Below are 26,554 nucleotides of genomic sequence, written 5' to 3' on the forward strand. Positions count from 1 at the left end.
GTTGATTAAAAATATATTCCCACAATTACAAGAGACATCAATGAAAAAATGATTTTTAAAAAAGGAGATTTAACTTTTATTTTAACTTTTTTATTTGAGATTCAATTTGGTCATCAGCCGGGTGGGATGATACACATATGGAATTTTAGGGAGAACTCTAGACTTATTTGGTATTTTAACCCTCGTGTTTTCCTTACCAAAAAATGTTGCCTTGTCTGAAAAAAGTCCAAAAGTTCAGAAAAAAAATTTCCCCAAAGTTATAAAAAATTGCAAAATCTTCAGGAAGAAAACTCCTGAAAAGTTTCCCTCAAAAGTTTTATTTTTTTAATTAAAAAATCCCAAAATTTGACAGCGAAATTCGCTGGATTTTGGTAGATTTTTTCTGAATGTTCTTAAATATTTTTTATATATTTTTTGTTCAAAACTGTTCAAAAAAAATGTCCTAAAATTATTTTGAAAATGTGGAAGTTTTCACTGTGAAAATATTTTTTTCCCCCACATTTTTAAAACTTTAACACGGATCAATTGAACCCACAGGACGACAGGAGGATTAAAGATATTTTCAAACCTTATTTTCTCCTCTTTTTTTTTCGATTTGGTCTCAGGACAAGTACATCCACACAAAAACTGCATGTTTTAGTATTTTGTACATTGATCATTTGAAATTTGATGGGTGGGATGTAAAATGTCCTTCAATTTTGGAACGACCCTATAGTAATAGTAGTAGTTGTAGTGCACTGTAGTGTTGTGTTTTGCAGTAGTACTGAAGGTGTTTGGGTGACTGTGGTGTCCATCATGTAGGGTGGGAGTGGTTTTTGCCCCTAAGCTGCGGAAGCAGGCTGGATGATTCTAAACAGCAACAGCGGACGACCCTGAAGCAGGCGACGCTTCAGAGCTGCGGTCTAATCCAGTCTACCGGGGGCCAGGAGAGATGGGGGACGGAACCGGGACCAGGTAAGACACACATCCAGATAGGAACATACATGCTGCCAAAAAACGGACGTGCATGTCCGTTAACTCGTGAGGGGGGAAAAGGGAACCATCCAGGCTCATTTAAAACCGGATATAGAAAGGAAAACAAGGACCAGACACATAAATGGAGTGACAGTCTAAATGTTTAGTGACGCAGAGCAGCGATGAAGTGAAGCCACCTGATCATCAGCTGTTATGCTCAGTGGACTGTAGATCACTGAAATCTGACATTGTTTCTGCAATATCGAACTGAAGAGTGAGTCTAAAAAATACTTGAAAGTCTCATGAATCCGTGTCTAATAACTGCCATCGATGTTTTCACCTCCAAACAAGTCTGGCCAACTTCCTCATGAGTAAAAACGGGACGTGCTGTGGGTGTTGGCCACGGTCAGGATGAAGCCACAGTTTTTCCTCTCAGCAACTAATCAGTTATATTTACGACCAGGAATTGTTCGAGCCACCTATCTGGCAGGATGAAGCCAAACTGTGCAGGTGTTTGACAGGGGAAAAGATTCTGCCAGATCCAGCTCCACTTGGACCACTTTTACAACTCGACTCCGTCCTGAAGGATTCTTTGCGCATGATTCAGGAGCGGCTGATAGAAAACTGTAGCTACACAGCTTTCTGTTACCTTTCCAGTGGAATACAGAGGCTGGACTCTGTCTTCCACACAATTATGTCCGAGAGAACCGCAGGAGAGAGTTGATGATACGAGAGATTTTAGTTTATTTTTTAACCACTAGGAGTCGCCAAAGACATCAGTCTATCCATTCTCTGTACAGGACAACACGAGGGTTAACCTTACCAAAAAATGGTGTTGCCTTGTCTGAAAAAAGTCCAAAAATTCAGAAAAAATGTCCCCAAATTTATAAAAAATTACTAAATCTTCAGGAAGAAAATTTCTGAAAAGTTTCCCTCAAAAAGTTTATATTTTTAAATAATAAATCCCCAAATTTGACAGCAAAATTCACTGGATTTTGGTTGATTTTTTTTCCTGAATGTTCTTAAACATTTTTTTAATTTGTTTTTTCCCACCAAAAAATGTTTAAAAAAATTCCTAAAACAATTTTGAAAATGTGAAAATTTTCACTTTGAAAATATGTATATTTTTTCCACATTCTTAAAACTTTAAAAAGAGTCAATTTGACCCGCAGGACAACAGGAGGGTTAATCCTCATTGGGATCGTGGGGTGCTGGAGTCTATCCCAGCTGACTTATGGTGAAGGCAGGGGACACCCTCCATGTCATCAGTCTACCGCAGGGCTACATATAGAGACCAGCGAGCACTCTCACATTCACACCTACGGACAATTTAGAATGACCAAATAACCTGTGGGAGGAAGCCGGTGCACAGGGAGAAAGCAAACTCCATGTAGAAAGATCCCAAGCCCAGGGATGCAAACCGGGAATCTTCTAGCTGCAAAGTGCTGATCACCAAGCCACTGTGCAGACCTCGCCAAAGACAAATATTCTATTCTATTCTGCATTGAAGGAGAGAATCACAGTGAGTTCAAATCTCTCCTGAATCACATTTTTATTCATTTGGTCATGGCTCACTGGCAGACATGAAATGCAATTATTTTTATATGTGCACATCCACTGAGCAAAATAGGACAACTACTGTAAAGCATGTCAGTATTAACTTAATGTAACATTACCTGCCTGTCACTGTTGGGCTGATGCTGACATTTTATTTCAAAAACTGTTGTCAGCTCATGCTAGTGATGGGATCGACATCATCTTGCATCTGTTGTGTAGAGTTACAAACCCTTGAAGTCTACATGTTGGTCACAGATCAATCAGAGCTTACTGTCTTTGTCATTGTTAGTTTAAATAAATCTGAGCTAACAGTGTATGTGTGTGATGTATGGACCTGAGCATGGGTGTATTAAAGTCCCTCTACAGTAATCAGTTGAACCCCAAATATTCATGTCTGTGTATTAAAGGTGTACATTAGGATTTTGTAACCCTCCTGTCGTCCTGCGGGTTAAATTGACCCGTTTTAAAGTTTTGAAAATGTGGGGAAAAAAATATATATTTTCACAGTGAAAACTTCCACATTTTAAATTTTTTTTAGGAAATTTTTGAACATTTTTTAGTGGAAAAAAAAATGTTTAAAAAATGTTTAAGAACATTCAGAAAAAAACAACCAAAATCTGGTGAATTTCGCTGTCAAATTTGGAGATTTTTTATTTAAAAAAATAAAACTTTTGAGGGAAACTTTTCAGGAATTTTCTTCCTGAAGATTTTGCAATTTTTTTTATGAATTTGGGGAAATTTTTTTCTGAATTTTTGGACTTTTTTCAGACAAGGCAACAACATTTTTTGGTAAGGGCAACACGAGAGATAAATTACAAAATGGCAGCTTTCTACCACTTACCATGTTTAAAACATAAAACAAACTTGATTTCTTTGGTTTTTACTTTATTCCAACTGTTTCGAGGACAAGTTTACAGCAATCAGTTCTGTGAAACTATATATTGGGTGTGTGAGGGTGAACAGCATTTATACCATATTATAGGTGAGTACGGGAAGCCTCAGCAATACCCATACACTGCTTAGTTTATGAAACAGCTTTCACTGGAAGATTTTATTCTGATTTATTGTCATATTAAGGGTTTTTGCCTTTAGGATAAGGAGTTGACAGAAAGGGCTTCGTATGCCATGTGCTGAGGAAGTAAAGGACATTCTGGTGACAGTCAGGATGAGCACTTTGTTTTTTTTGTCCTTGTTTTCTTTCCTCAGAATGTAAAAGGCAGCACATTCTTGCACAGCCACATGCTATATTCCTAAAACTGCAGCAGTGTGCATAAAACGGGTAAAAGCTGACTGGGCCTGGATGGCCTTGATAGCAGCTCGGCTTGTTGGCCTGCAAATTTACAACAAACATGTTCTACAGTAATGTAAATCGTGAAGACCCACTTTCCATTTTGTGCTGCTGTTTACATGAAGGGTATCTGATTCATGGCAATAATATGTTGTAGAATATTTGCTGGCATACACATTACTGGCATAGACTGGCCACATTTCCTGTTATACTTATCATTCACTTCCTGTTTAGCTTCAGCAAAGACATTTTTTTTTCTCTCTCTCTGCTCTGCCCTTCACACTGCCTGGATTCCAAGCAGTGGGACTGTCGAAGGACTAAATCATATAGATTGTACAAGGAAAACAAACAAAAACGTGTGTTGGAGAAGATTTGTGAGTCACACCAACTGCCTGCTGTAGTGAATCAGCTGTATGGAGCAAAACTTAATAAAGTTTCCCAAACTAGGCAGCGCAAATCATGTGACATTACTAGTATTATTTTTTTTACTATGGTGCATTGCCTTTTTAAATGTTTAAAATTGCTCTCTGCACATATACTTGCTTAGCCTAGCCATGCTAGACCCATGTTTCTGAAGGCACAAGGGTCTAGGCACGCTCGACAGGGAGGGAGGCGGGCTAAAAGGTTGTCTATCAAATCCCTCTGCAGCAATTGGGTAGGTATACAACCAATCAACGCAAGGAATAGGCTGACGGAGTTCCTAGAGCGCCAGCGGATTGTGGCTAAGTCCTATTAGCTTCCCAACCAGCGTAGCCAACTGGTATATTAAGGATTTGCCATATCCCGTCGGCAGAAGTCCAAATACGTCTTTCTTCTCAATGAAACACTTCAGTGCCGTCCTTTGTTTATCTTTCAAGTTGAATTTTAGCTTCAAATCTTTAAGGGCTGTGGCCAAAGCCGAGTCGAAAGATAACTGTTTATTGTGCGCCGGTTGTCTCTGTCAGAATTGTCGCACCTCTGTCGTCACTTAGTTATGCCCACCTTCTGACTCTACACTTCATGGTGATTGGTCCGGCCAGTTTTAGGAGAATCCAACCTTGAGCCTTATGGAGGGTAACTAGACCCACCCTGGCAGAGAATTAAATTCGTTGCCATGGGTTGTCTATTGCGGCTCGGCTAATACTTGCTTTGATTTAGAGCAGACTGATAATCTGCAGCACTGTAAGAGGATCAGAGGGTTCATATTTCCTTAACAGTGGTTTGGCATGGGTAATCATATGTGTGACTTAACATTTGTGTTTCTCTTCGGCTACACATTTTTTCTTGGATAGATTTGCTGCTATTGCTCTTTGCTATGCGTTGTTGCTTTATTACATTTCAATTACTGTTGTTTCTCTCAGGAGCATCGGTACTGTTCCACGCTGTGAACCGTGACCTAATCACACATGGTCATTGACCGACCACACACACCACACAGCCGTTAATTTGTTTGTAGTTTATGCTGACCTTCCTGTCCAGCAGTTCATGGTGCTTGTCAGCCAGTACTGCTGCTTTCCAACTGCTCACTTTTTGTTAACACCAAACTCAAGCACTGCAATGTCTCTCTGCTCCCACAGGGTGAGTATGAGTTTAAAAAGCTGGACATATGGCATGATTGCACAGTGCCAATGATGTGTGTGTGTGTGTGTGTGTGTGTGTGTGTGTGTGTGTGTGTGTGTGTGTGTGTGTGTGTGTGTGTGTGTGTGTGTGTGTGTGTGTGTGTGTGTGTGTGTGTGTGTGTGTGTGTGTGTGTGTGTGTGTGTGTGTGTGTGTGTGTGTGTGTGTGTGTGTGTGTGTGTGTGTGTTTAGGACTGCTAATGAGATAGTCAGTTCTCACACTCACAGCTGGTCAGTGCTGATGATAGACGCTCACATACAAGGCCCTAAAGAGCCCATATTAGGCTTTTTGGTTTTAACTTTAAAATGGTCAAATTATTAATACATTCCAATGTGGATGAACTAAAATGTAGCTCTTGCATGTGCTCACATTTTAGTTCTAACTTGCTCATTCTGTCAAGATAATTTCTTGAAAAAGTCATGGCCAAAATCTACTTTTTGCATTTGAAATCAGTCTGAATTACTGTGATTGTCTGTCATTCACCTAACAAATGCATCTGACATTGTAAAATCAGGCTGGCAGTGTGAACACAAACTTAATGCCGTGACACTGTGTAGCTCAAAGTGCACACACATTTCAGGTTTCATGACATTTCAAGACACCAGTACACATATCACACTTGCTGAAGCCCAGGTTACTGATATCATAGAAACAGACAATATATTCAAAATCTGCTCTCTCACTTCATTCACAGAGTCTTTAAGAAGTCCAGTCCTAATAGCAAGGTAGGATATGTGTGCCAAGAGTTGTTTCTTTTGACCATTTTATCATTTTTATTATTAGCACTTTTGTGGATTTTTCATCAGTCTGTGATTAATCTTTCATTCTCTCCACAGCTCACAGTTTATCTAGGCAAGAGAGATTTTGTTGATCACTTAGACCACGTCGATCCAGTGGGTGAGTCAAACATGCACACATCACATTGATTTACATTAACAACCTGGTGCCTTACTCTAACCTTAACCTAAACCAAACCATAGACTGACAATACAGCTTGTCTTAACCATAAAATTTCCTGATTTCCAACATAGGCGCAAACATGCACACATCACTTCAGAGGACATCACAGTCAAACACCCAGGCTTTACCATTAACCATGTAATCATTTACATTATGGGGTGGTGCTTTTTGTCCCCAAAAGTAACTTTTTTTTGTCCCTACAGTGTGACTGTGTAAACAAATGTGTGTCTCCACAGCATGTACTATGAGGCAGTACATCATCACAGGGACATGAATGATGCTTTCATTTGTAATTTGGAAAATTTTAAATTGTCAAGTTCACCACCATCAGGCCAGCCTCAAATATCGTTTTTGTATGCATTATGTAGTGTCCATTTTCATATGAAACTGCAGTGTACTGACAAAACTCAAAAACACAGAGCAACTTAGAGGGTGGAGCTTCCTGTGTCTTAATTCTTCTTTAGAACAACTTTTCAGTTCACAATGTATAACTAAATTATTCTAATCTTTCAACCTGCCGTTGTGCAATGCAGAGCGGTTTGACAGTGTTTAAACAGACTTATGTGCTGGTGAGTCACATCTGAGCCATTTTAGGGCTCTGAGGGGTTATTTTTGTGAAAAAATAATGTAAAATCTTAATTTGTCACATGGATATTTTAATGTCATATAGTATCTTTTACTTTGTGATACATTTCAAGAAACAAAAATTATTTTTATATGCATATAGTCAGAATTACTCATTGACAATAATGTAATGATTTAGCAAAATTTCTGCTTTAACTAAAATACATGTATTTTTTGATGCTGATTTAAAGCATACGCAGTGTTTAATTAAATTCCTTCATAGCTTTTGTGTTATTTCTCTACATTTATTGCAAGTTCTTAATTTGATTTTGTTGTTAAACCTATAGACTGTTAACTGACTAACATGGCACTACGTACAGACCTTGTTCTAAATTTTTCACTCAAATGCTAACAGCTCACTCTGTGTTGTCTGATTTGAATGAACGTCTTGTGTACTTTCTTTTCTACCTGCACCTGTGCACTAAGCACCGGCCAAAATGACCAAAATTTCAGTCTGCTGACAGACTGCTTGCGGGTTGTGGCACCACCATGAAAATAGGTGGCTGCATTTGTTCAAAGTCAGTCCTGAGATGCCTTTTTTTTTAACTACGTGTGTGTACCTGTGTGTGTTCCCTAGATGGAGTGATCATTATAGATCCAGAGTATCTGAAAGATCGAAAAGGTAAGAAGACCTGAAGACAGACATAAAGTAACAGACAGACTTACAACCTTTTCAGACATGGGTCATACACACGAGATTGGACTTAAAACTCAGTTGACATATAAGAATATTTACACTGCTCTGTAACAAATGATTTAATTGTATCTGTTTAAGGTGGAGAACAGTGTGACTTGCCATTTGATGCTGATCAATTCTGATTACATGTTAAGGATAACTTATGAATTTAAGTAATGTATGAAATGCTGCTGTTGTCAAAACATAGATTAAATTCTCTATTGTTGAGTCTTAATCTGACCTGTTGCAGACTCTGCCTTGAGTGCAGTAAAATTTTGTTTTTATAGACATCCCGGTTTGTAGTAGATGTGAAATTGTAGGATGTGCAAGAGAATCATTAAGATGTATTGTAATTTGGACAGTAAATGTGCCTTTTGTTCTCTACTGTAAGATTGCAGTCGCAACGTTTGCAGAACAATGACCAGGCTTACATGAAGCTGGCACTTTCAGATGCCATCAGATGAATGGGAAGGAGGGCGTGTCTGAACAGGACTTGATTCACTGACTGATTCCGATCTCTGTCTTTACCCCTTCTCAGTGTTTGTGACTCTGACTTGCGCATTTCGTTATGGTCGGGAGGACCTTGATGTCCTCGGCCTTTCCTTTCGGAAGGATCTACATGTCAGTACCATTCAGGCCTTCCCTCCCCTGCAAGAGGAAAAGAAGCCTCTGAGCCGCTTGCAAGAGAGACTGTTGAAGAAGCTGGGTCAGCATGCCTACCCCTTCAACTTCACTGTAAGATACCCAGATAAAAACATAACCTCAGCCTCTCCCTGAGAGTACTAGAAATCAAAATAACAGCTCTACATCTCACATTACCATAAATTGATTCTACTGCTAAGACTTACTCAGGGTTTTTGAGAAGACACAATATTTGCATAGTTGAATCAAAAAGAAAAGCGAAAAGAGGAAGAGGCACAGTGTTATGCACATACAGTTACACAATTTTCTGCATTTCAGCTCTGTACACCACCACAACGGATTTAAAATGAAACAATCAAGATGTGCTTGAAAGGGGACGTATTATGCAAACCTCACTTTGTGAAAGTGTTCTTATAGTAGTGTGTGTTGCAGTAGCCTCATTATGAGGTTCGAATTTGAAAACTGTCTGTTTCCTCCCTGCCTTGCTACACCACATTTTGTGAAAATGCCTGCTCAAACGTCTGATTTTGATTTGGGTCTGCTTATGACAAAATAAGCGCCCCCCCCCCCCCCCCCCCCCCCCGTCCTACCAGTGTGCATTGTCGTGGGTGAGGGACGGGGTTCTGGAGTGGCGGTTCCCTCACAGCACCACTCTTCTCTCGTTTCCCGGAGCTCGGCTTCTCGGTGCGGGCGCCGGGCAGTCTCGTGCGAAGTGACCAGGCTCATGGCACCGGTAGCAGCTGTCTGGAGAGCGGCGGCAATGTAGGCGGCTGGGTCTCTCGCCCCTCTTCTTCCCCGGGCCCGCACTCAGCCATCCTGACGTGCGGGCTTGAACGCGGAAGTCGTGGAGGGCCGGGACGTGAGCGCGCGTTCCGCTCTCTCGGCTTCTCGAAGTGCCTCGCTGAGTGTTTGCTTTCCGCACAGCAGTGGCGGCAGCAGCGCCGGGCGGCTCCCCACTCTCGGCTGGTGGTGGCCGGTGGCTGGCCGGCGGCGGCTGGGGAGACGCTCCAGCAGCTGGGGAGATGCTCCAGCAGCCAGCCGCCGGCAGCTGGCCACCGAGACACTACAAGAAGCCGAGAAAGCGGAACGCGCGCTCACGTCCCGGCCCCCCACGACTTCCGCGTTCAAGCCGCAAGTCAGGATGGCTGAGTGCGGGCCCGGGGAAGAAGAGGAGCGAGAGACTGAGCCGCCTACGTCGCCGCCGCTCTCCAGACGGCTGCTACTGGTGCCATGAGCCTAGTCACTTCGCACGAGACTGCCCCGCGCCCGCACGGAGAAGCCGAGCTCCGGGAAACGAGAGAAGAGTGGTGCTGTGAGGGAACCGCCACTCCAGAACCCCCTGGCTGGCTGCCGGCGGCTGGGGAGATGCTCCGGTGGCCGGCTCCCGGCCGCCGGAGCATCTCTCCTGCTTGCGGCTGCTGCCTGTGGCGGCCCACCGTTTTGTCAAGGGGCGGCGGGTTCTTGGTGTGGTGGAGCTGTCAGGGATTACGGGAGCTAATTCTCCGCTGGCCGGCTCTTTTCCTCTTGGGTTTGCTCCCAAGAGGCGGCTCAGATTTCCGTGTTCTCCGGAGCAGTCGTTACGTTGATATTACAGTTCCTGCTGATATACCGGAGAAGCCCTGAGCCCGTTAGCAGGACAGTGCAGTATGTCAAAGTAGTGCCTGATAACGCATTGAAGGATTACTTTAATACCCAACATGCCGAACCAGGCCAGCAGCAACAGGACAGCACATCATCTGCTGCATCCAAACAGCAAGAGGCCGTGTCCGGCGGGAAGCAGGAAGCAGCTGTTGGCGGCGGCAGCCCCAAACAACAGCCGCCACCGCCTTCTCAAAGCAAGCCCATTGATGCGGCCAAAGCCGAGACGTGCAATTTCCTAAACGCTATCTTTCTGTTCTTGTTCAGGGAACTCCGAGACATCCCAGTCGTCAGACACTGGCTCACCCATTAAATTAAAGTGGAATGTGGAGGAGCTCCTGCACCGGGTCTGCGCACGCATACCTTGTGTTAGTAAACACTGCAAGGGGTCTATATGACGTGACTGAAAAATAGCATAATATGGGACCTTTAAGAGCAGACTTTCAGCTTTAATTTGAGGGTATTTACATCCAAATCAAGTAAACAGTGGAGGAATTCCAACACATTTTATATGTGACCTCCACCTTTTAAAGGGACTAAAAGTAATGGGACAACTGGATGCTCAGCTGTTCCATGACCAGGTTTGTGTTATTTCCTCATTATTTCATTTACAAGGAGCAGATACAAGGTCTAGAGTTCATTTCAAGTGTGGTATGTATGTTTGGAGACTGTTGACGTCAACTCTCAATATGAATTCCAAAGAGATGTCACTATCATGAGGCAAGCCATCATTAGGCTGAAAAATCCAAACAAACCCATCAGAGAGATAGCAAAAACATGAGGTGTGGCCAAATCAACATTTTTAAGAAGAATGAATGCACTGGTGACCTCAACAATGCCAAAAGGTCTGGAAGACCATGGAAAACAAGTCTGGTGGAAAACAGAAGAATCCTTTCCCGGGTCAAGAAAAACCCCTCCTCAACAGTTAACCAGATCTGTGTCCAAGTCAACAATTAGGAGAAGACTTCACCAGAGTGAATACAGAGGGTTCACCACAAGGTGTAAACCATTGGTGAGCGTGAAAAACAGGAAGACCAGATCAAAGTTTACCAGAAAACATCTAGAAGAGCCTGTGCAGTCCTGGAACAACATAATATAGACAGATGAGACAAAGATCAACTTATACACAGGTGGACAAAATTGTTGGTACCCCTCAGTTAAAGAAGGAAAAACCCACAATTCTCACTGAAATCACTTGAAACTCACAAAAGTAACAATAAATAAAAATTTATTGAAAATTAAATAATCAAAATCAGCCATCACTTTTGAATTGTTGATTAACATAATTATTTAAAAAAACAAACTAATGAAATAGGGCTGGACAAAAATGATGGTACCCATAACTTAATATTTTGTTGCACAACCTTTTGAGGCAATCACTGCAATTAAACGATTTCTGTATTTGTCAATGAGCGTTCTGCAGCTGTCAACAGGTATTTTGGCCCACTCCTCATGAGCAAACAGCTCCAGTTGTCTCAGGTTTGATAGGTGTCTTCTCCAAATGGCATGTTTCAGCTCCTTCCACATATGTTCAATGGGATTCAGATCTGGGCTCATAGAAGGCCACTTTAGAATAGTCCAACGCTTTTCTCTCAGCCATTCTTGGGTGTTTTTGGCTGTGTGTTTTGGATGGTTGTCCTGTTGGAAGACCCATGACCTGCGACTGAGACCAAGCTTTCTGACACTAGGCAGCACATTTCTCTCCAGAATGCCTTGATAGTCTTCAGATTTCATCGTACCTTGCACACTTTCAAGACACCCTGTGCCAGATGCAGCAAAGCAGCCCCAAAACATTACTGAGCCTCCTCCATGTTTCACCGTAGGGACAGTGTTCTTTTCTTCGTATGCTTGGTTTTTGAGTCTATGAACATAGAGTTGATGTGCCTTACCAAAAAGCTCCAGTTTGGTCTCATCTGTCCAAAGGACATTCTCCCAGAAGCTTTGTGGCTTGTCAACATGCATTTTTGCAAATTCCAGTCTGGCTTTTTTATGAGTTTTTTTCAGCAGTGGTGTCCTCCTTGGTCGTCTCCCATGAAGTCCACTTTGGCTCAAACAACGACGAATGGTGCGATCTGACACTGATGTACCTTGGCCTTGGAGTTCACCTTTAATTTCTTTGGAGGTTGCTCTGGGCTCTTTGGATACAATTCCAACGATCCGTCTCTTCAATTTGTCATCAATTTTCCTCTTGCGGCCACGTCCAGGGAGGTTGGCTACTGTCCCGTGGGTCTTGAACTTCTGAATAATATGAGCCACTGTTGTCACAGGAACTTCAAGCTGTTTAGAGATGGTCTTATAGCCTTTACCTTTAAGATGTTTGTCTATCATTTTTTTCGGATGTCCTGGGACAATTCTCTCCTTCGCTTTCTGTTGTCCATGTTCAGTGTGGTACACACCTTTTCACCAAACAGCAGGGTGACTACTTGTCTCCCTTTAAATAGGCAGACTGACTGATTATGAGTTTGGAAACACCTGTGATGTCAATTAAATGACACACCTGAGTTAATCATGTCACTCTGGTCAAATAGTTTTCAATCTTTTATAGAGGTACCATCATTTTTGTCCAGGCCTGTTTCATTAGTTTGTTTTTTTAAATAATTATGTTAATCAACAATTCAAAAGTAATGGCTGTTTTTGATGATTTAATTTTCAATAAATTTTTATTTATTGTTACTTTTGTGAGTTTCAAGTGATTTCAGTGAGAATTGTGGGTTTTTCCTTCTTTAACTGAGGGGTACCAACAATTTTGTCCACGTGTGTACCAGAATGATGAGAAGAGACGAGTCTGGAGAAGGGAAGGAACTGCTCAAGATCCAAAGGATACCAGCTTATCATGGAGCCTGGTGGTTGTAGTATCATGGTGTGGACGTGTATGTGTTAGAGCTCCCTTCTCACCCCCTGTCCTCCCCATCTGGCATCCCAAATACCCTATCCTATCTGTCTCCCTCCTTTTCTCTCCCTCCTTCTTTCTTCCTCCTGCTCTCTCTCTCTCTCTCTCTCTCTCTCTCTTGTTTTTTCCCTAGCCAATCTCTGTGTGGAGCACAGCCTCACAGCTGTCTCCACTCAGACAATCAGCCGCTGCACTGGAGCCCGGACAGCTGAGAAGCGTTCCACTAATCACCGCTGCTGCAATAAGAGACCGGTTCACTCATCCATTCTCCGCCAGATCGTTGTACTCGACAGACCCGACCAGCTGTCCGGGTTCCTCCCCGCCTGCCAAGATCTATCCATTTCCCCCCTGGACCCCTCCGTCATTGAGACTCCTGGATCATCAGTTGCCAGGGATCCCCGTACCATCTGCCGCCACACTCTGCTCCCCTCCGGAGCCCTCCACGGCCGCCGATCAACGGTCTCCCTCCACCTCAGCAGCCGGAACCCTTCCTCCGCCGCCGCTGCACTCCTGGACCTTCACCCCTGACCATTCTCACCCCTCCCTCATACAATAAACCACTTTTTCCTCTATTCAGCCTCGGTGGCGTGGTTCTCCACTGGAGTCCAAACCCACACCTTGTGACAGAACGATCTGGCCACCGACATGGACTCGGAGAACCCGCTGCCGGGGCTGGATCAACCAGCCAGACCCGATCTTGTCCATGCCGTCTCCTTCCATGGGCAGCTGCTGGGCCAATTCGGTAAAACACTCCGCGATCTGACAAATGCAGGTACACAGCTTAAGGTACAACTCGGCACTTTTTCCAGTCAACTGACACAGGTAGCTTCTGCCCCGACCATCCTCACTCAGCACAGGAAAACACTGCAAGAATTAGCTTCCTCCGCCAGACACAATAAGGCCCAGGCAGCTAATTTCTACACACAGCTCAGTCAGTTCTCCGCCACCCTAGCTCAGTTATCCATCCAACAGCCAGCCCCTGATTCCCCGCAGTCTAGTTCCCCTCAGCCCCCAGAACCCGCAGCTCCCCCTCCACCTGTGCCACCTGCTCTGGAGCCAGCAGGCGCCCTGACCCGGACACTGAACTCCCCCGCTGAGATTTTCTTTTGCCGCAGAGACTACTGTGTGTTTTACCTCGCCATGTGTGACCTATGGGAGAAATGGAAGGAGGATCCAAATGGCTCCACCGTAACCCTGGGTTGCAAGTTGGCAGGCCAGCGACTCCTATTAGCAGTCCACTTACCTGACTTCATTCAGGACTTCCTGAACGCTTCCCTGTCCAACCTGACCAGCTCTCCAGGCAGTCAACCGAACCTTGACTCCCCACAAACCGAGGAACCAAGAGACCTGGCCACCGTAGGCGCGACGCTAGGAGGTGCCGTGGCTCCCCGGTTCCAGCTCCAGAGGGGTCAGGCACCCCTTCACAACCTTATCTGGTTAAGATCACCTCGGACCCCCCGCCTTCGGTCCGTGTGGGGGCCTTCTTCCTGTCCCCAGCCCCAGTGGGGGTCGATGCCCCGCCTTCGGCCCCAGTGGGGGTCGACGCCCCGCCTCCAGTTCCTGAGGGGGTCGACGCCCCGCCTCCAGTCCCTGAGCTCTCGGCAGCGTCAGAAGAGCTGAAGACCTCCCCAACGCATTCAGAGAGGCGAAACGCCTTCCCCGAGTCTCTGAAGATGCTCTGCACCTTCCCTCCAGCGCCGCCCCCGGATCCGGCGCCACCCCCAGAGTGGCCTCCGGATCCGGCGCCACCACCAGAGGGGCTCCCGGATCCAGTTCTGCCCCCAGAGGGGCTCCCGGTCGTGTGTTCAGTTCTGTCCCCGGAGGACCCACTGGACCCGGCTCTGCCCCTGGAGGACCCACTGGACCTGGCTCTGCCCCTGGAGGACCCACTGGACCCAGCTCCGCCCCCGGAGGACCCACCAGACCCGGCTCCGCCCCCGGATCTAGCTCCGCCTCAGGAAGGGGCCCCAGCCCCGAATCTCGTGAGACCCCCGGAGGGGTCCTGCCTCCGCTGGCTCCCGGCTCGGCCCCCGGAGGGGTCCCGCCTCCGCTGGCTCCCGGCCCGGCCCCCGGAGGGGTCCCGCCTCCGCTGGCTCCCGGCTCGGCCCCCGGAGGGGTCCAGCCTCCGTCGGCTCCCGGCTCGGCCCCCGGAGGGGTCCAGCCTCCGTCGGCTCCCGGCTCGGCCCCCGGAGGGGTCCAGCCTCCGTCGGCTCCCGGCTCGGCCCCCGGAGGGGTCCTGCCTCCGCCGGCCTAGCCATCAATATTGTGTCCAGCCTCGGGGCCGTCCCCTATAGCGGGGCCTCCAGCCTGTCCAGTCCTGGCCTGCCTGGGCTCGGTCTGTCCAGCCCCTGGGCCGTCCTCCGGAACGGCCCCTCTTATCTGTCCAGCCCCAGTCTGTCCAATTCCCGAGCCGTCCTCCTGAGCGGTCCGTCCTGTCTGTCCAGTCCCCGGGGCGTCCTCCGGAGCGGTCCAGCCTGTCAGTCCAGCCCCCCCCGGGCCGTCCTCTGGAGCGGCTCCTCCCGCCTGTCCCGCCCCAGTCTGTCAAGCCCCGGTCTGTCCGGCTCAGGCCCATCCATCCTCGACTAGTCGGTGGCGTGGTTCTCCGCCGGAGTCCAAACCCACATCTTGTGACAGTATGGCTGCCAATGGAACTGGCTCTCTTATATTTATTGATAATGTGACTGCTGATGAAAGCAGCAGGATGAATTCTGAAGAGTTTTCAAGTAAAACTATATGCTTATATTCAGTCAAATGCTTCTGAACTCAATGGACGGTGCTTCACGGTGCAGATGGACAGTGACATGAAGCATACGGTGAAAGCAACCAAAGAGTTTTTTAAGGCAATGTTCTGCGATGGCCAAGTCAATCACCTGACCTGAATCCATGTTAGCATGCATTTCGCTTGTTGAAGACAAAACTGAAGTGAAAATGCTCCAAGAACAAGCAGGAAATGAAGACAGCAGCAGTAGCAGCCTGACAGAGCATCACCAGAAACCATACCCAGCGTCTGGTGATGTCTATGGGTTCCAGACTTCAGGCGATCATTGACTGCAAAGGATGTGCAACCAAATATTAAAAGTGACAATTTGATTTATGATTATATTAGTTTGTGCAATTGCTTTTGGTCCCTTTAAAAGGTGGAGGACACATAAAATGTGTTGTAATTCCTCCTCTGTTCATCTGACTTGGATGTAAATACCCTCAAATTCAAGCTGAAAGTCTGCATTTAAAGCACATCTCAATTGTTTCATTTCAAATCCATTGTGGTGGTGTACAGAGCTGAAATTCTGAAAATTGTGTCAATGTCCAAATATTCATGGACCTTACTGCATGTAAGAATATAAAATGTACATGTTTACACATAATTACGTACATACACACACACACACACACACACACACACACACACACACACACACACACACACACACACACACACACACACACACATATATATATATACCGTATGTATTTTCATCAGCACAAATGTACACATACATGCATAGTGAGAATATATGAGTATGAGGACATATGAGTGTAAACATGTGTATGTGCATTTTATAATATATGTATTCAAATGTGAGAATGCATTTATGTTTCTGCCTGAGTATTCTTGCACCAATTAGCTACAACATTAAATGTCACCAGCTGATATTTTGTCCGTCCCTCACATTCCACCAAAACAGCTCTGACCCATTGAGGCATAGACTCCACAGACCTCTAGAAGTGTCCTGTGGTATCAAGCGCCAAGACATTAGCAGCAGATCCTTTAAGTCCTGTAAGATACAAGGATCCAATTTTTCCCAGCAGAACATTGACCAGAACATCACATTTCCTCCACAAGCTTACATTCTTTCCACAGAGCATCCTGCTGCCATCTCATCTCCAGATAAATGACACACACCCGGCCATCCACATGAAAGTGTGACTCATCAGACCAGACAACCTTCTTATATTTCTCCATGGACCTGTTCTGACTCCGAGTTGTCTGCAGCTTTGAAGGCTGACAAGACCTCCTGTTTTACTGATGCTCCTACTCAGTGGTCTAAGAATCATAGTTTAATCTCCGTCAAAGTCGCTCTGATCTTCACTCAGCCCATTTTTTCCACGCATCGATTTTTGAACTGACTGTTAACATTCTGTATAATAAAACCCCACCAGCTGACAGGTGCCACTGGAACAGCATAATCAGTATTATTTACTTCACCCGTCAGTAGTTTTAATGTGGATGATCAGTTTGTGTGTTACTAAGTATGCATCTGGAAAGCATGAAACTGTAACCATGGCACTCTTCCCAGTGTGAGGTTTGTTGCCATATGATATAAACTGTTGCATATTTTTAGTGATGGCTGCAAGAATTACCAGATAAATGTCAACAATGTGGACCGAATTGTTGATATACTTTCACCTGCACCTACCAGCAAACAGGATAAAGGTTTCAAGTTGAACATAGAGCCTTGAGCAAAGTTTAGTCAACTGGGTCAAAATGTACTTACAGCAGCTTGAATTATTAGTTTTGGTGAAATAGACAGCTGTGTTTATTAAATATTTTAGTGGCATGACCTCTTTGCTTCTCGTGAGTCATTATAGCTGACTACGGCGAACAGTGAAAAACATGTTCTGAATGTATGTGAAGTAAGAGACCTTTTTTAATGTGTAACTTATTCACTGTTCCTAAACCAATTAATTATATATATTTTTAAATATAAGTTCCATATGAATGAGTAATTTTGTCAAACACTATAATTATTTACATGATTTTTAAAATCATATGGCAAGTCTAAATGCAGCTAGAGCTAAAGTGGAGATCTGATTTTATTTTCGTGTGCGAATGTCTCAGATCCCTCAGAACTTGCCCTGCTCGGTGACCCTGCAGCCCGGCCCAGAGGACACTGGGAAAGCGTGTGGTGTGGACTACGAGCTTCAAGCCTTCTGTGCAAAGAATGTGGAGGAGAAGATACACCAAAGGTCCCTCACTTTCTGATGCCAGAGGCTAACTAAGCTAACACATTTAGTTTGTAGAAACATACATTGTCCAGGTTCTCCTTTTGTTTCATTTTTTTTTTCATACCAGTAGCTCATACCTAATATTTTAAGCCTTGTTGCTGGCAACATTTAGTGTACCTTACAAATGTATTTAAATGTAAATGTGACTGACCCTGCTGTGTTTGTAGGAACTCAGTGCATCTGGTGATTAGGAAGGTTCAGTTTGCCCCAGAGAAGCCAGGTCCACAGCCAATGGTGGAGACCAGTCGCAGCTTTCTGATGTCTGATAGAGCTCTACACCTAGAGGCCTCATTGGATAAGGAGGTAAGATAATCACACACTTTGATGCGCTATTTAATGAGTAAAATACTAACACTGCTCGACCTCTGTCCCCTTACAGCTGTATTATCATGGTGAGCCCATCAGCGTCAATGTCCGTGTTACCAACAACTCCACCAAGACTGTCAAGCGAGCAAAGATATCTGGTAACTCTATCTGACCTCATACACTCACTTCATTCTTTCAGTTATAATGCAGCTTAGTATTTGAAGTAATATTTTTTTACCACTTGAGTAAGCAGTTTATTCTAATTTATTGTTGTTGGGTGCTGAAAGTAAAATGCAAGTATCTATTCAGCAGTGTTTAAGACTTTTACGGTTGCTTTTATGCTGCCTAATTATGTCATTAATTTATCCATAATTATAACATTTATGGCTACTCAAAACTAACTTTTAATGGCAAGTAAAGGGGCTACTATGATTCTTTTTTCTTTCTCTTAGTCCGTCAGTATGCTGATATCTGTCTGTTCTCCATGGCTCAGTATAAGTGCTCCGTTGCCCAGGTCGAAACAGAGTAAGTTCTTGTTCTATACTGCTGTCTGTCTGTCAGTCATAATGTCATGTGTGTGCTTAGTGCATTCTTTGTGATTTTTCTTCCCTTTCTGCTCATTTCTTCCTAACATCTGCCCCCAACCTCAGTCATCAGGTTTCTCCAAGCTCTACTTCCTGCCAGGTCTACGTGCTGACCCCCATGCTGGGTACCAACAGGGAAAAGAGAGGCCTGGCGCTGGATGGAAAGCTAAAGCATGAAGACACCAACTTGGCCTCCAGCACCATGTACACACACATACTGTATACACACATATCTGGCAGTAAAGGATTTACTTTTTGTGCAAACAGGCAGCTAACTCTTTCTTATGCGTATGCATTCTGAATATGTAACAGAGTAAAAGAAGGATGCAACAAGGAGATGATGGGGATCTTGGTTTCCTATAGAGTTAAAGTGAAACTGGTGGTGTCTCGTGGAGGGTAGGTAAACACACTCAAGCTTGATACAGCAATGGTTCTACAAATGACTTGATGATTTGCTGCATATCTGGAAACATACAAATGTCTACTGCAGTCAAAGACAGAAAAAACCTATGTCTCTCATTCTCTCTCTCTCCGTCTGTGTGTGTGTAGGGATGTGTCAGTGGAGCTTCCGTTTGTCTTGATGCATCCCAAACCTGCAGAACACCCCAGGTCCCAGCCCCAGTCAGGTAACACGCACAGTTGGATTTCAGAGGATATTACATTGACCTACTTTCATTCCTGGGGGCTTACCTTAATCCCTGCTCTAACCTTAATGTAAATCTATTGTTATCTCAGCCTTAAAGTCATTCAAATCACCATTTTTTAAATGGCACACGTAAAACAGCAGGTGCTGTGCCAAAGTGCATTTCAGTGAAAAAAGATGTAATTGGCATAAAGAAGTTCAAATATTGGGGTTAAGACCCGATAGAGGTATGTCTGGTGAGATTTTACACAAGTAATGTACAAATACATATGAACGGGCGGCATGGCTCAGTGGGCAGAGTGGCCGTCTTGTAACTGGAAGGTTGCGGTTCGATCCTCGGACCGTTGTGCTCATGTCGAGGTGTCCCTGAGCAAAACATCGAACTCCTAATTGCTCCTGGTGGGTTGTGGTTAGCGCCTTGTATGGCAGCTTCTGCCATCAGTGTGTGAATGGGTGAATGTGACGTATCATGTAAAGTGCTTTGGATAAAAGCACTATATAAATACAACCATTTATTAAGGAATAGAACCCTAAAATATACATATTACTACTTTAACTGACTGCAATACATACTAAAGTTAAGACCCTTTAGAGGTATTAATTATGGAGATTAAGGTAACTGATAATGCAGCTAAGACCCTTCTGTAAAGATAATCATGGAGCTGAACCTAACTAATTGAGATATTAAAGCAAAAGTTGCAGCATTCATTACTATTATCATAGAATTAGTAATTAAGTAGATTAACCCAGTAATTTTGAACTGAAGTTGTAAAAAAAATTACATAAAAACTCAGCAAATTTATGGATTCAGTGGCTCCCCTATGAGAATTTGTTTTATTTATTTTATGTGGCTAAATTTCAGTTTTTTGTTTGTTTTTATTTTATTATTATATTATTTTGAATTTTTTTTTATATTTTTATTTTTGTTTATTTGATGCTATTATGTTCCATTTGCAAGTGTGAAGAGGAATGAGTTGGAGAGGATAGCAGGGGCACACGGATAACACATAGAGAATTTAAAAAAACACTGTAGGACAAGAAGACTACAGATCAGACCTGTACAACTCCAGATCCAGAAATATCTGAGAGATGTTCAAGGAGAAAGGGGACCTAGAGGACAAAGCACAGACTATGGGAGAGAGAAGACATCAAGTTAAGGAGCTTTAGTAACATCCAATGAAACTGGATGGATAGCATGACAAGGACTAACCTGCTAAGGTACAAAAATCAACAGGATGGCGATGGTAAAGCCGTGGTTGGATTAAAAACAAAGAGAGATTGAACTACAATAGCAAAAGAGTAAACTAAAGCTGCTTCAGGCAGGCACCTTTTTTTACCTGCCGCATCAGACAGGAGAAAAATACATACGTGCATCTCCAAAGAGAGAGAGAGAGCTGGGATAATTCAATTCTTGTATTTATGTAAATTAATGCCAAGAGAGCACAGAGAGCGAATCAGTCCAGACCAGTTTCTGAAAGCAAGTCACACTGTGAGCCTACACACGTGGACAAAATTGTTGGTACCCCTCAGTTAAAGAAGGAAAAACCCACAATTCTCACTGAAATCACTTGAAACTCACACAAGTAACAATAAATAAAAATTTATTGAAAATTAAATAATCAAAATCAGCCATCACTTTTGAATTGTTGATTAACATAATTATTTAAAAAAACAAACTAATGAAATAGGGCTGGACAAAAATGATGGTACCCATAACTTAATATTTTGCTGCACAACCTTTTGAGGCAATCACTGCAATTAAACGATTTCTGTATTTGTCAATGAGCGTTCTGCAGCTGTCAACAGGTATTTTGGTCCACTCCTCATGAGCAAACAGCTCCAGTTGTCTCAGGTTTGATGGGTGTCTTCTCCAAATGGCATGTTTCAGCTCCTTCCACATATGTTCAATGGGATTCAGATCTGGGCTCATAGAAGGCCACTTTAGAATAGTCCAACGCTTTTCTCTCAGCCATTCTTGGGTGTTTTTGGCTGTGTGTTTTGGATCTTTGTCCTGTTGGAAGACCCATGACCTGCGACCGAGACCAAGCTTTCTGACACTAGGCAGCACATTTCTCTCCAGAATGCCTTGATAGTCTTCAGATTTCATCGTACCTTGCACACTTTCAAGACACCCTGTGCCAGATGCAGCAAAGCAGCCCCAAAACATTACTGAGCCTCCTCCATGTTTCACCGTAGGGACAGTGTTCTTTTCTTCGTATGCTTGGTTTTTGAGTCTATGAACATAGAGTTGATGTGCCTTACCAAAAAGCTCCAGTTTGGTCTCATCTGTCCAAAGGACATTCTCCCAGAAGCTTTGTGGCTTGTCAACATGCATTTTTGCAAATTCCAGTCTGGCTTTTTTATGAGTTTTTTTCAGCAGTGGTGTCCTCCTTGGTCGTCTCCCATGAAGTCCACTTTGGCTCAAACAACGACGAATGGTGCGATCTGACACTGATGTACCTTGGCCTTGGAGTTCACCTTTAATTTCTTTGGAGGTTGCTCTGGGCTCTTTGGATACAATTCCAACGATCCGTCTCTTCAATTTGTCATCAGTTTTCCTCTTGCGGCCACGTCCAGGGAGGTTGGCTACTGTCCCGTGGGTCTTGAACTTCTGAATAATATGAGCCACTGTTGTCACAGGAAGTTCAAGCTGTTTAGAGATGGTCTTATAGCCTTTACCTTTAAGATGTTTGTCTATAATTTTTTTCGGATGTCCTGGGACAATTCTCTCCTTCGCTTTCTGTTGTCCATGTTCAGTGTGGTACACACCTTTTCACCAAACAGCAGGGTGACTACTTGTCTCCCTTTAAATAAGCAGACTGACTGATTATGAGTTTGGAAACACCTGTGATGTCAATTAAATGACACACCTGAGTTAATCATGTCACTCTGGTCAAATAGTTTTCAATCTTTTATAGAGGTACCATCATTTTTGTCCAGGCCTGTTTCATTAGTTTGTTTTTTTAAATAATTATGTTAATCAACAATTCAAAAGTAACGGCTGTTTTTGATTATTTAATTTTCAATAAATTTTTATTTATTGTTACTTTTGTGAGTTTCAAGTGATTTCAGTGAGAATTGTGGGTTTTTCCTTCTTTAACTGAGGGGTACCAACAATTTTGTCCACGTGTGTACATGTCTTCACCTCAGATAAGTAAGCTGTCACACTCAGAATGACAGTTTACAGCTGTGTTGGACTATATTTCATAATTTATTACAAACCTGCAACATTAGACAGCTGCAGGATCCATGAATGCTGTGAAGAACATTAATGGAAAAGGGAGCTATGTCTGAGTGACTGGAATGTCATCACTGTAACGGATTGATAAAGCCCGCAATATTTCATGTCCTGTGTCTGAAAGAGGGGCTTTAGGGGCTTAAAAGTGAAATCAGGCAATGAACATTACTAAAGCAGCTTCAGAAAAACTAAAGATGAGCTCTTAATTGGGATTTGAAATTTTCCATTAGTGGGAAAGCAGTTAATGTGGAACAGCAGACTGTTCCAAAACCTGGGTGTAATAACCCAAAAAGCCTGGTCACCTCTTGTTCTGAGGTGTGAATGGGAGACTAGGGAACTGTAAGGATGAAGCCAATATGCAGAAAGATGGTGTACACAACATTCAGAACCAATGGACGTTGCACTAGACCACCAGAATCTCAGACCAGACATACAGGCGTGTTAGCTACACCTCCCCCATCCTGTCACATTTCATTTACAACCAGAAAAGTTGTGTACATAAGATTCAACAAGAAATAATCCATCTGAAATCATTCCCCCAGACTTGCATTGTAAATTGGTTGTCAGCTCGAGTTACATTATCATCGCTATCTTCTCCTTTGTTTTGCTGTCTCTTCTGCTATGCATGTATCAGTTTTATTGTGGCACAAAGCAGAGACGGTGAATCAGAGAGCAGACGCCAGTAGAGGAGAGCCAAAAAAAGCAGCATGAATGCTCATACTAATGCTCACACTGAACTGAAATGAAATGGCTACACTTTATATTCTTCGTTTTTTGGGGCTTTGGCTGAACCCTCCAGACTGCACTTTCATTTTTACAATGCAATGTAGAAGGCCACCCTCAATATCTTCATAAAATGGAAGAGCAGTAGAGGCCTGGCAGAGCATCACCAGAAACCATACCCAGCGTCTGGTGATGTCTGGGGGTTCCAGAATTCAGGCGGTCATTGACTGCAAAGGATGTTCCACCAAATATTAAATGTGACAATTTGATTTGGGATTATGTTAGTTTGTCCAATTGCTTAAGGTCTCTTCAAAAGGTAGGGCACACATATAAAATTTATTGTAATTCTTCCACCGTTCACCTGATTTGGATGCAAATATCCTCAAATTAAAGCTGAACGTCTGCACTTAAAGCTCATCTTGATCCTTGATCCTTGATCTTGATTGTTTCATTTAAATCAATTGTGGTGATGTACAGAGCCCAAATGCTGAAAATTGTGCCAATGTCCAAATATTTAGAGACCTGACTATATATCTTTTCACCACAACTAGATGTTTGCTGCTATGTTAATGCTATACAGTAGATGGTGTAAAAAACTCTATATTAAAGTCAATATAGTTTTGTTAGTTGGAAATGGTTTTTGACACCAACTAGGAGACAGATTTCCATAGTGTGACAGATTAATGTCCCTAAAAGATGAATAGTACAAGTACACACATACAAACACACCTTGTAGCCATAGATCTATGTGTGTTGGGTGGATTAGTGACATTTAATTACTTCATGTCCTTTTGTTTCCCCAGTTGCTCCAGAGAGTCAGCCTCTCGTGGATACAAACCTCATCGAGTTTGACACGAAGTAAGTGTTTGTGTGGGTGCATGTGTGTGTCTGGTACTGGGGTTTACGTCTTCTGACCACACAGTAGCAAAATTCACTGACACAACAATGTGTTTGGGATAGGAAAATGACAGGTCACTGAGTTAGAGAACAGCAAATAAAATCAGATGGTAACATGTCTGAATTCTTGCTTGTGTTGTACGTCGCTTTGGACAAAAGCGTCTGCGAAATGAAATTGTTGTAGAACACCAATTTTACTATGAGATACCATCTTGGTATCTTCTATCACAGTAACCAGACCATCTGGTACAAGTTTTTTTTTTATTCTGTTTTATTTGCTTTTTTAAAACCAAGGCATTTCTTGAGACAGCATTCATTTTTCAAACAAGACTCTAGGCTTGGTGCTTAGCACTTTGCCTTGCAGCTAGAAGATCCCTGGTTCGCATCCCCACCTTCCTGTGATCTTTCTGCATGGAGTTTGCATGTTCTCCCTGTACATGCGTTGGTTTCTCCAGGTACTCGGCTTCCTCCCAAAGTCCAAAAACATGATGAAGTTAATTGGAGATTCTAAATTGTTCGTAGGTGTGAGTGTGATTGTTTGTCTCTATGTGTAGCCCTGTGATAAACTGGTGACCTATCCAGGGTGTCCTCTGCTTTCACCTTAAATCAGCTGGATAGGCTCCAACCCCTCATAACCCTAATGAGAATTAAGCGGTGTATCGATAATGGATGGATGGATGTTGTCAATATAAACACTCAAACTCAGACTCGTCTGTATTTACTGAAATGCATTTGTGCTTATTTTAGTGTAACATGTTTCATAATAGTATGTGATGAGAATCTTTCTCTTGTCAGTACTTCCTCTCAGGTTGATGACTTTGTGTTTGAAGATTTTGCGCGCCTGCGGTTAACAGGGTTGAACGATGACAAGGATGAAGACAGTCCCTTCTTTTAGCAGAGTTAAAGGATGCTTTTATCCCAGAACCCAAGAAGAAAAAGTAAAAAATAGGGAAGATGTGGAGCAGACTGCCAGAACTCTGAGGACAGTCTGTATTCTTGCTTTAATTGTACCATTTATGCTGTCTGGACAACTCCATGTGTCTTTTGTTAAAGGAACAGTTCAACAAAATTAAGAAATCTGATGTTTGCTGTTGGAATCATACTGTTTATATGTTAGTATATAAACAGGTATTATCAGTGTTATACATGCTGCTGTGATTCAGGATAAGTAATTGAATCAGGGAAGTCTTTAGAATAAAAACAAAAGTGATGTTTTTATACTGATGGTAGGTGAGCTGTTGTCTTCAGGTATCACTAAAGCTGTAAAGAGCAATAACAGGAACGTTGGACTGTTACCACTTACTATTAATTTGTACTTAACCTCATTATGATGAACTCAAATACGTTTTATATCAGAACAAAAACAGGAATGATTTTATTTTTGTAGTTCTTTTTTCATACCAGCAAATGCCATTCCACAGACAAACATGCCTCCAGTTTTGAAGCGTGGTGTCGGTGGACATTGCTCCACAAATATCAAACCAGCAGTTTAGAGGTACCAGTATTTAAGAGGTTGAATGAATCTGATAAAGGGGATGTGATGTTTTCACAAGAATCCCTAAATTTTGGTTGGATTGAAGAATTGTGATCGAGGTATGTAGTGAACAGGACATTTTACACATTCAAAATAAACTTGTCAGTGCTCTCTAGTAAATAAACGGTGTAAAGGAGATACTGTTTCTAAATGATCTCCATCATGTAGTTGACATTTAATTTCTTATAACTAACAGTCATAATATTAACCTGCCAATTTATCATTGGAGCTACAATATTCTAATCCTTTTGCTCCATGATTATTAGGTCTATACTGCATCATCAACACAAACCTTAGATCCACTAGATTTCATAACACTATTTTTGTCTTGTTCCCCACATGCTATTTTCACAATGAAAGAGATAAAAACTTATATCTTACTGTGTCTCAGCTTAACACCCATATTTACTGTCCTTGTTTGTTCATGTCTCACCACACTTATATTTTTGTAACCATGCAGAATGTTTTTGTTTCTACTTTGCTATAAGGAAATACTTCCTATGTGTAGGTGTTAGCTATGGCACCTAGTTACTGTAATCAAGATTTAAAGTACAATGTACAAATAAGCAACAACATAATTAAAAATTGCCTTAATTTTGCTGTATACCACACTTTCTTTTGTATCTGCAAATAAAGTTTTCCATTTGTCAAATGGAAGGTGATGTATCTGCTGTGAAATCTTTCAGTTAGACTCCATCCTAACACCAGGATGCTTTACACTGAGCCCATAAAATTCAATATTGAATTCAATTGTTCAATTTTGAAAGACATGCAACAGATGTAGCTGCATCTTTTA

At 43.0% G+C, this 26,554-nt stretch overlaps 1 protein-coding gene across 2 annotated transcripts; it reads left to right on the top strand.

Moving 5' to 3' along the window:
- Positions 1-811: 811 nt before the first annotated feature.
- On the top strand, positions 812-26,424 carry arrb2b (arrestin, beta 2b). Of its 2 annotated transcripts, none has more exons than XM_051943609.1 (14): positions 812-954; positions 6,091-6,121; positions 6,233-6,293; positions 7,558-7,602; positions 8,195-8,391; positions 17,667-17,794; positions 18,001-18,136; positions 18,213-18,297; positions 18,592-18,664; positions 18,790-18,927; positions 19,036-19,119; positions 19,273-19,349; positions 24,131-24,185; positions 25,020-26,424. In XM_051943609.1, exons 1-14 carry the CDS (start codon positions 932-934, stop codon positions 25,117-25,119), a joined length of 1,233 nt encoding a protein of 410 aa, XP_051799569.1. In that variant the 5' UTR covers positions 812-931; the 3' UTR covers positions 25,120-26,424. The 2 variants fall into 2 exon arrangements, with proteins under 2 accessions (XP_051799569.1, XP_051799570.1); XM_051943610.1 differs by having other exon boundaries at positions 17,703-17,794.
- Positions 26,425-26,554: the final 130 nt, after the last annotated feature.

Source organism: Acanthochromis polyacanthus, chromosome 23 (genome assembly GCF_021347895.1).
Source record: "Acanthochromis polyacanthus isolate Apoly-LR-REF ecotype Palm Island chromosome 23, KAUST_Apoly_ChrSc, whole genome shotgun sequence".
Taxonomy (NCBI): domain Eukaryota; kingdom Metazoa; phylum Chordata; class Actinopteri; family Pomacentridae; genus Acanthochromis; species Acanthochromis polyacanthus.

What these genes read in the sequence shown, in the direction of transcription:
- arrb2b (XM_051943609.1), top strand. Translation starts at nt 932, where the DNA reads ATGGGGGACGGAACCGGGACCAG. An exon ending in AGTCCAGTCCTAATAGCAAG is followed by an intron (nt 6,122 to 6,232) that starts GTAGGATATGTG and finishes TTCTCTCCACAG; the next exon opens with CTCACAGTTTATCTAGGCAA. An exon ending in GTTGCCCAGGTCGAAACAGA is followed by an intron (nt 18,665 to 18,789) that starts GTAAGTTCTTGT and finishes CCCCAACCTCAG; the next exon opens with TCATCAGGTTTCTCCAAGCT.